General features: G+C 41.1%; 1 protein-coding gene across 12 annotated transcripts in view; it reads right to left on the bottom strand.

The window, feature by feature from the left end:
• Positions 1-914: 914 nt before the first annotated feature.
• dst (dystonin) overlaps positions 915-9,359 on the bottom strand; it is a 192,557-nt gene continuing 184,112 nt past the window's right edge. For 6 of the 12 annotated variants that reach the window (XM_031805202.1, XM_031805203.1, XM_031805207.1 and 3 more), the window contains 9 exons: positions 9,241-9,315; positions 9,087-9,104; positions 7,865-7,969; positions 6,279-6,396; positions 5,432-5,548; positions 3,769-3,962; positions 3,273-3,383; positions 2,191-2,323; positions 921-2,056 (listed from right to left, as the gene is read on the bottom strand). In XM_031805202.1, coding sequence (XP_031661062.1) covers positions 1,803-2,056; positions 2,191-2,323; positions 3,273-3,383; positions 3,769-3,962; positions 5,432-5,548; positions 6,279-6,396; positions 7,865-7,969; positions 9,087-9,104; positions 9,241-9,315 — 1,125 coding nt within the window. In that variant the 3' untranslated portion in view covers positions 921-1,802. Of the gene's footprint in view, positions 2,057-2,190; positions 2,324-3,272; positions 3,384-3,768; positions 3,963-5,431; positions 5,549-6,278; positions 6,397-7,864; positions 7,970-9,086; positions 9,105-9,240; positions 9,316-9,359 lie in introns of all 12 variants that reach the window. The other 6 variants (XM_031805208.1, XM_031805210.1, XM_031805212.1 and 3 more) reach the window with 3 other exon arrangements.

Raw genomic sequence — 9,359 nt, 5'->3', positions numbered from 1 at the left:
GGGCATTCTATGTTGTATGTCTAGTTTGTCTGTTTCTGTGTTTGGCCTGATATGGTTCTCAATCAGAGGCAGGTGTTAGTCATGGTCTCTGATTGGGAACCATATTTAGGTAGCCTGTTTTGTCATTGTGGGTTGTGGGTGATTGTCTATGTTATGTTGCTTGTTAGCACAGTGTTTTGATTAGCGTCACGGTTGTCACTTTGTTGTTTTGTAGTGTTCCGTTTTTTCCATTAAAATGACAAACACTTACCATGCCGCATCTTGGTCCTCCTCTCTATCTCCAGATGACAGCCGTGACAGTACCCTTCCCCAAATCTGTGCCTCAATACAATCCTGTCTCGGCGCTCTACGGTCAATTCTTTCGACCTCATGGCTTGGTTTTTGCTCAGACATGCACTGTCAACTGTGAGACCTTATATAGACAGATGTGTGCCTTTCCAAATCATATCCAATCAATTGAATTAACCACAGGTGGACTCCAATCAAGTTGTAGAAACATCTCCAGGGTGATCAATGGAAACAGGATGCACCTGAGCTCCATGTCGAGTCTCATAGCAAAGGGTCTGAATACTGATGTAAATAAAGTATGTCTGATTTTTATCAGAAACTCAGATATTCACAAACATTTTTTTTTCTCTTTGTCATTATGAGGTATTGTGTTTTTTTTTTAACTTAATCAATTGTAGAATAAGGCTGTAACATAACAAAATGCAGAAAAAGGGAAGGGGTCTGAATACTTTCTGAATGAACTGTATATCAGGTAAAGTTGACCATTTCCATACGATGCGAGATTCCTTTTGTCTCTTTGTCTCTCCGCTGCATCCTATCGGGTCATCCTACAGAAATAATACATGATACTGTAATAATAATTTATAACATAATATTTAAAGAAACAGACATCTGTGTGAGCCATCTCAGTATCCCATGGTAGCTTTCTGCAAGCAAATTTATTACAAAAAGGTTACAGTAATCCTTTCCACTCCAGCTAAATGAACCATACACTGACATGATGATGCACTAAAGAATGTCTACTCAGGGCGCCGGGGGGCCCTTCTTCAAGGTAAAATGGCACACATCGCTGTAAGTTGACCAAACAAAACAGTATTACCTGCAGGTGCTAAGGAAAGTTGAAGTATTTTAAAGCCTGGATATTGAGGGGTTTCTGCGTGAACTTGCCATCAACAGACTTCTCTGTCAGAACATCATTATTTGTAGTGTTTACTATGTGGTAGGCTACATGTATATTGTATCGCCCTTTAAATGCATATTTTGGCAGTACATCATTGCACTTTAAATAGATAATAGATCATTGGTGTCCCACAGAGTAGCGCGATACACCGTTTGTCACACGCATGTCAGCATACAGAAATGACAGTACATTCAGTATCTCTCTCAGAGCACAATGCTGTGCTTTACCATTCATTAGTGTGTAAAAGTGTTAGAACGACAATGTAGTCTTTTCCATGTTTTTTTTTTCTTTCAGTTTTTTGTACCTCTTCAGGTTTAGCGTCAATAAAATAAAATGATCATAATAATTTGACATTATTCACAGAAAATAAAATACATTAAGACAAATACACAAATACACAAATACACAAGGCCATTGACATTCCATTCACACTTAATATTAAACCATTTTTTCTCTCAACAGAATATTTAACATCTTCGCAACACTTTAAATAATTAACACATACACCAGTCTCTTGTGTCAGTTCTAGTGTCTCCAGTCTCCATATGTCTTGTGGAACCAGGAGGGCCACTTTGGGCCAACGGGGCTCCCATAGTTGTCTCAAGGCCAATGACTATCTCTTGGAGGTCTTGGCCAGTTTGCTGGGGGTCAACCTCCTTTGAGGAGTGGGGATTTTGGAGGGTTTGCCTCCGTGTTGACGTGACGATGAGCGGGGTGTGGCCCGACTGGTGTCACCCACCATCTCTGACGTTTCAGAGCACACCGATGCGATATCGGAGATGTCGAAGTCTGAAGCATCGCTTCCTCTCCGGCTGCTGCCTCGGCTACCTGCTTTACTTCCAGGTCGGCTGCCGGGTCTTCTCGATTCTGGGGAACAAAAGATTCCGGTACGCTTATTGTCTGGTTACAGCAACTGGCAACTCTGACAGCAGAGCCAAAAAGCAAAGACGTTTAGCAGTTAGAAAGCAGTCACTGCTTTTTCTAAATAATTCTCTCCTCACCAAAGCCTATTGCCTGCCCCCGTGCTTTCATCACAGCAGCATTGATCAGGGTTCCCTGCTCTTCTCCCGACTGGAAACCTTTTCCTGACAAGTATCCAGGGAGCCGCAGTTTGCTTCCCTGTATCGGGATGCTCTAGAAAAGACAGAGCATTTGTTGGCATTTAGAAACTAAAAGCTACACAATGGGAAATCATAGAACAAGACAATACTGTATGTAGTAGTTAAATTGATTATCTACTATAGTACATTGACTCTTATTAACATTGGTAATTATCATCTAACTAGCATGTTATGCAACGTGGTATTCTGATGAAATCGGATGAAATCCCAGAAACTTCCAATGTAAGGAGTTATTTTGTTGAATGAAAAGTTACATGTAATGTTTGATGTTTCCGTAACAACCTAAACCGTTACAGCGGATTAACAGATAAACAGTTGAACATGCAACACAGAACAGCAGTTCAGCTCTTAGTTTGAGTTAGTTAGAGAAGGAAATAGACTGTGTTTTTTTTTTTACAGTCAACAGAGAGAATGACTCATGTTCCACCACAATCACCAGTCAGTACTTTAAAGCATCCTAACTAAAAACCCAACTGAAATCAGAATCTAACAGAAAAACGAATAAACAGCTTATGTGCTCTCTCCAATCACAATTTGCTCTCTACACCATCCCTTGTCCCTAACACTTCTTTAAGGTTTAAGCAAATATGGTGGAAGTTCCACCACTCCACTATTTCTACCTATGCAGAGATCATTTAGCACTTCAAATATTGTGCAGTTAGGGCCAAGGGCAAGGGCTATTTAAAGGTCCGCTCTAGAACCTAAAAGGGTTATTTGGCTGTCTCCATAGGAGAACCCTTTGAAGAATCCTTTTTTGTTCCAGGTAGAAATGTTTTGGGTTCCATGTAGAACCCTTTCCACAGAGGATTCTACACGAAACCCAAAAGGGTTCTACCTGGAACCAAAAAGGACTCAGCCGAAGAACTCTATTGGAACGCTTTTTTATAAAAGTGTATAGTAAGAGGTAGTAGTTGTTAGGTTCAGAGCTCTGGAGCGTTCCAGACCCTGTTGATTCACTATACCTCGGAGGATGAACCTTGGCTCTCAAAGGAGTCTGATGATTTTAGAGGACTGGAGGGTTTGCTGTTTGTCAGCCAGGGCTTATCATAATTGCGGGTTATGTGTTGGGGAGTCTGAGGGAATAATGGCAAATCAAACACACAAACACAGGGATTCAGATGGAGAAATCAACAAAAAAGAGCAGAGGTAGACTAAAATAATAGTTATGATATGACAAAACAAAGGAATTATCAAACTACAAAAAAAACATGAAACAAGGAAAATGATTTATTTTCAACATATTGTAGATATGGTTGGAAGCATGTGGGGAATGGCAGACAAACCGACACACACTATTTCTCTAGAAATGTTTCAAATACAACTAGCTTCCTAAGGTCATCAACCACAAGTCATTATGCAATTTTGCTCTGTTGTCAGTCAAGTTATTAAATGTATTTGCTGTGGAAGAAGAAGTATGTAGTCAAAAGATGAGGCATCCAGAACGTGGACGTCTCTTACCTTGGGTGTGCTGGTCAAGGCTGGGTTATTATGCTGGGCTGGACAGCTATGGTTAGAGTTTGACCGGTTGGGAGAGGCAGCTCGTGACGACGGCCGCGACCTACGACCTCTATACCGGAAGCTGGCCATCATCTGAGTGGTGCCTTCTGGGAGAATGAACTTTTCTCGCAGCTCCATGTTTGTCCTTCCTTTGGCTGGGGGGTAAAATATGACAGCATACAGTAAGACATGAGGCATATGCATGTTCGTTGGTGTATGACTGATTGACTAGGTGAACCTAATTCATTTCAGTGGAGTGAGTCAATGGATGATGAGTACCTGCTTTTGGAAAAAGCAGACCAATTGAAATGAATACAGGTTGTTCTCTACACTATTTGTGTTTGGACTATTGTGCAAATAACAGATTGTAAATGAAGGACATGCAGTTTCACATCACTTAGCCACACCAGCGAAGTCACTGAAAGCATATGGCCCATTAAAGTAAGTATAGTGATTCCTTCAACCAATAGAGAATCATATGAACTTAATCTAACGGATTGACTCTGCACATACAAATAAAAAATATAAAGACAGCCCCTGTCACCCCAACCTGCTGAAACAAAACCAAAGAAAGGTATAATAGCTGACTTTTTCCCCCAACTCATATCTTCCAGGGTAGAAGAATCTCTGGTCATCACAAAAAAAGTATGATGGATTCCAGTGGCTTAGAACATCAGCCATAAATAAATGAGTACCCCCCCCCCTAGCCCTTAGGTGGAAACAGTCAATTACTCTTACAATGATTGTCAACACAAACTTGAAAACAGAATTGCAAAAGAAAAGGTGCACAGAGCCACTGGGTGCTACATGCTGAGAGAGAGAGAGAGAGAGAGAGAGAGAGAGAGAGAGAGAGAGAGAACCAAAGAGAGAAAGAGACAGAGAGAGAGAGCGGGAGAGAGAACCAGAGAGAGAACCAAAGAGAACAGAGAAAGAGAGAGAGAACCAGAGATGAAGAGAGAGAGAACTAGAGAGAGAGAGAAACAGAGAGAGAGAGGGAGAGAGAACCAAAGCGAGAGAGGGGGAGAGAGAACCAGAGAGAAAGAGAGAGAACCAGAGAGCGAGATAAAGAGAGAGAACCAGAGAGAGAAAGAGAGAGAGAACGAGAGAGGAAGAACGAGAGAACCAGAGATAGAGAGAGAGAGAGAAAGAAAGAAAGAGAGAACCAGAGAGCAAAAGAAAGAGAGAGAGAGAGAGCCGCTGTTGGCCTGGAGGTCAGTAAGTAAGAAGCACTTCAGAAGCAGAGAGAAAGAGAGAGAGAGAACCAGAGAGAGAGTGAGGAGGGGTGAGAGAACCAGAGAGAAAGAGAGAGAGAATCAGAGAGAGGAAGAGAGAGAACCAGAGATAGAGAGAGAGAGAAAGAAAGAGAGAACCAGAGAGCAAAAGAAAGAGAGAGAGAGAGAGCCGCTGATGGCCTGGAGGTCAGTAAGTAAGAAGCACTTCAGAAGCAGATGATGTGAATCAGCAATAACTACAGCATGCACGAAGACCCACAGACTGCTGGATGACAGGCGAGTGTGAGTGGAGTCACTTTATGGGAACGCCATTCACGAGGAGCACTACAACACACCCATAATGTACACACACCCACACTAACACCCGAACACACAGTGATGCAGAAACATACCACTAGGGGGTTCATGGAGCAAGGTGAGAAAGTGTGAGATTTGTTGCCAACCTATAGGAGACTGAGTAATTGAAGAGTTTGATTCCGAGCGCAACATTTTACTCCCGTGGTGATGAACTGGAAAGGAAGGAGTAGGAGCAGTAGGAAGGAATTTTTAGCAGGAACATAGAAATACATAGAAATAGAGAAACCTGACAGGCAGAGGATAACATAGAAATAGAGAAACCTGACAGGCAGAGGATAACATAGAACTAGAGAAACCTGACAGGCAGAGGACAACATAGAACTAGAGAAACCTGACAGGCAGAGGATAACATAGAACTAGAGAAACCTGACAGGCAGAGGACAACATAGAAATAGAGAAACCTGACAGGCAGAGGATAACATAGAACTAGAGAAACCTGACAGGCACAGGACAACATAGAAATAGAGAAACCTGACAGGCAGAGGATAACATAGAACTAGAGAAACCTGACAGGCAGAGGATAACATAGAACTAGAGAAACCTGACAGGCAGAGGACAACATAGAAATAGAGAAACCTGAAAGGCAGAGGATAACATAGAACTAGAGAAACCTGACAGGCAGAGGATAACATAGAACTAGAGAAACCTGACAGGCAGAGGACAACATAGAAATAGAGAAACCTGACAGGCAGAGGACAACAAGCATTCATAACATCACATCAAAATCCATGGAAATAAATAGTAAACCACCAGTAGCACTGTTATCTAAAAGTAGACGATTAAAACAGAAGTGACACACGAGAGATACGAAATCCAGTAATCTGCCTTCATTACAATGAATTGCATTTTATAAAATGTTCTGTGTTCTGCCTGGTATCTTACCCCGACACGGATCGTTCTTTACCAGGAACTCATCCAGAGCCATCCAGCCTCCACCCACACGCACCATCACAGTACTCCGTAGGATCCGTACCAGACGCAGCTGCTGGGAGTCTCCGAACTGCAGAGGGAGGAGGGAGGACAGAGAGGAAGGTGAGGCCGGGAGTCACTGAGCACTACTCTGCATCAACAACACTGGACAAGACTTGAAGCTGTGCAACACCAGAAACCAGCAGATGCTATAATGTGTTAGGAGGAAGATTCTCCTTCTAGGAGTTTGTGCCTGATTACATTGCATGTTCTGACTGTGGAGTACAACGATTAGTTATAAATATGAAATATGATTTCACTAAAATGGATTTCACTTAATCACTAGATGAGAGGTGACATCATCTGTCTTATGTTTTCTGTCTGGTTTCTATTTTTTGTTGGTCAGCCGAGCCCATTGATTAAGACACAAAGCAATAACATCAAGGTTTCATTCTCAAAGACACAAATGAAAGGGTCAATCCAACTGGTTCTACCTTCTGGGATTGTATTAGTGCATTCATCTGCATTCATCATTGTCAACAAGGTAGGATTGGTTTGTGACTTGTGAAATTGTGATACATTGATTTGTAATTGAGGTGAAATGGGTAACACTTTACTTCATACCCCCTGTCAACAGGCTTATCGTAGCCTACATACATCTGTCATAATCATGATATAACAACTGGCATCTAGACATGACTGGCTAGGGCATCTGTTGTTAATATCATTGTTATGACAATGTTATGTATCCCTTTTGATTCAGTTTGAAGTAAATCATTAGTAAGTGAATAATTTGTTACAAAGGGTTGCAATATTTGTATTAATCTCTAATATTGGAATGTTTTCTCATTATTTTGTCTCATTTTCACCTGGGAATTCCTGTAACAGGCTTTATCATATAAAGACCATTAGGCAGAAGAGAGGATCTTGCACCACTAGGGTGCACTATAGTGTTGTGGTTTATCCTTACCTTTATTAGGGACACATTTGTATTCCTGAATAATATGGGATATTTGCATGTATCTTGCAAAGCTTTCAAACAAGCCTGACATGGAGGGTGAACAAACAGCCAAGCGTCATGAGGTGAGGTCACCCAGTTGGATATGGCCATGGGGTTAGCAGATTTGACAACACAACAATCACGGCCTCATGCTTTCCATCAAACATTATCACGTCATAGAAAATTAAAGAAACGGACAAAACAGACTAAATTTCCTGCAAAACCAACAACGTGACAGCTGCACTTTCTATCAGTACAGTACAAACCACCAGTCATAGAGGATGCATTGACAGTGATGCAGGAACCAATGCTTCAATGGGACACTGAGGGACAACATGGGGGATGGCATTTAATAGTCTCTCTCTAGTCAACCACGGTGTAACAATCAGACATGACCACACACTGATGAGCCTGCAGTTAGGTGCCTATTGTCACTTGAATTCATCAAACGGTGATTCCCAGAATGATTGAATGCCACTGGTGAATTGTGTGATTGAGTACAGTAAAGGTGATGATTTGAATGATCTGAAGAATAGTCACGAGAAGAATGGCCATTTACCAGAATACAGCTTTCCAAAACCGCAACGTGTAGGTGGGGGGTTAGATTTGGACTGTCCCTGCTTGTTATAATCTCATCGTCATGTAAGCAGTGAACCAGACCAAACTGTCAAAAGAATTGTTTCAGTTGATTTTGAGTAATAAATTAATACAAACTGGTGCAGAAGATACACAAAATATATATGTACAGTGTATATATGTTTCCCCCTATATAGTAATTCTCCTCAGCAACACCCATCATTGTTTTACATCCATATGGCCCATGAATTTAATATGAGTTATGTAGTATTGCAACATGCATTTCTTTGCACATTAGAACTGAATAAATAAAAACAAGCAGGGTAAAACCCTAACAATGGAAAGGCGTTTAGCCAGCTTTGAATGCTGTCACACAAAGACATGTCAGCCATTATTTAGACAATTCATTTCCAGGAAATAAAAGAGAAGCAACAGACAAGCACACATTAAAATAATTATAAATCCCAAACTGGCCAAGGGTTCAATTAATGCACATAGAGAGATAAGAAGATTTGTGTGGAATAGTGTTGGGCTAGAAAACCTATTCTTTCTCATTTGAAATGCAAAAGCATCAAGGAATAAGAGGAAATAATTGAATAAGCTTGAATTTGACTTCAAAGCATTATAACACTTAACTGCTTTAAATGCTCTTTAGTAATGATCATAAGGTCGATCTTATTTCCTACCTATCTAAATAAGAATGTTACTGCCACTAGGTTTACCTGCCCAATCAACCAGCGCAGGCTACATTTACAAAGGTGCGTTTATAACTCTGTGGCCATTTCATTCTTGGCATGACCCAAAAGGGGTTTATTTCATTCCACAGTCCTTCCTAGCAGGCTACTACTATGTCAATGGTCCTCCGCTGCACCACTCATAGGCACCAGCTGCTTTCCCACACCAGCCAGACCTATATCCCATATCCAAACTACTTATGCCAGTGAAACTACGCACACAGTTAATGTTATTATCATAGACTAATTAACAACTAAACAAAAGTTGGCCTTTTCAGGATCGAGTGACTGCAAAGGTCTGAAAGCATTATTGCTGTCTGCTGAAGCTACTTCTGAGATCCATTCTGATGACATTATGGAAGACTCTTGGCAAAATGTTAATGTTAATTGGAAAAGAAACATGGCCAACAAAAAGGATAGGAGGGGTTGATGAGGGCACAGCACCACATAACAGACAACAAAAATATGTACCTGATTTCCAAGGTAGAACTGGGCATGGGAGGAATAATGAAAAGATTCACATTAGTTTCTCAGAGAGCAAACGTTTCACTATAAACAATACAAATTGGATAGGACATTATATAACAGTGAAGGTCATGTGTTGGTGCTAGAAAAATCCGCTTACCCTGTATTTGTTGGCACCAATTTGCTCAACTTGGAATCGTTTAGGACACTTGCATTTTGCCACTTGGCGTGTAACCTATAAAGAATGACATTATTTAGACATGTTTTACAATGAAGACA

This window comes from Oncorhynchus kisutch, linkage group LG25, assembly GCF_002021735.2.
Source record: "Oncorhynchus kisutch isolate 150728-3 linkage group LG25, Okis_V2, whole genome shotgun sequence".
In the NCBI taxonomy this organism is placed as follows: Eukaryota; Metazoa; Chordata; class Actinopteri; order Salmoniformes; family Salmonidae; genus Oncorhynchus; species Oncorhynchus kisutch.
The sequence above is the reverse complement of the archived record's forward strand: the minus strand, read 5'-3'. Positions and strand labels throughout refer to the sequence as shown.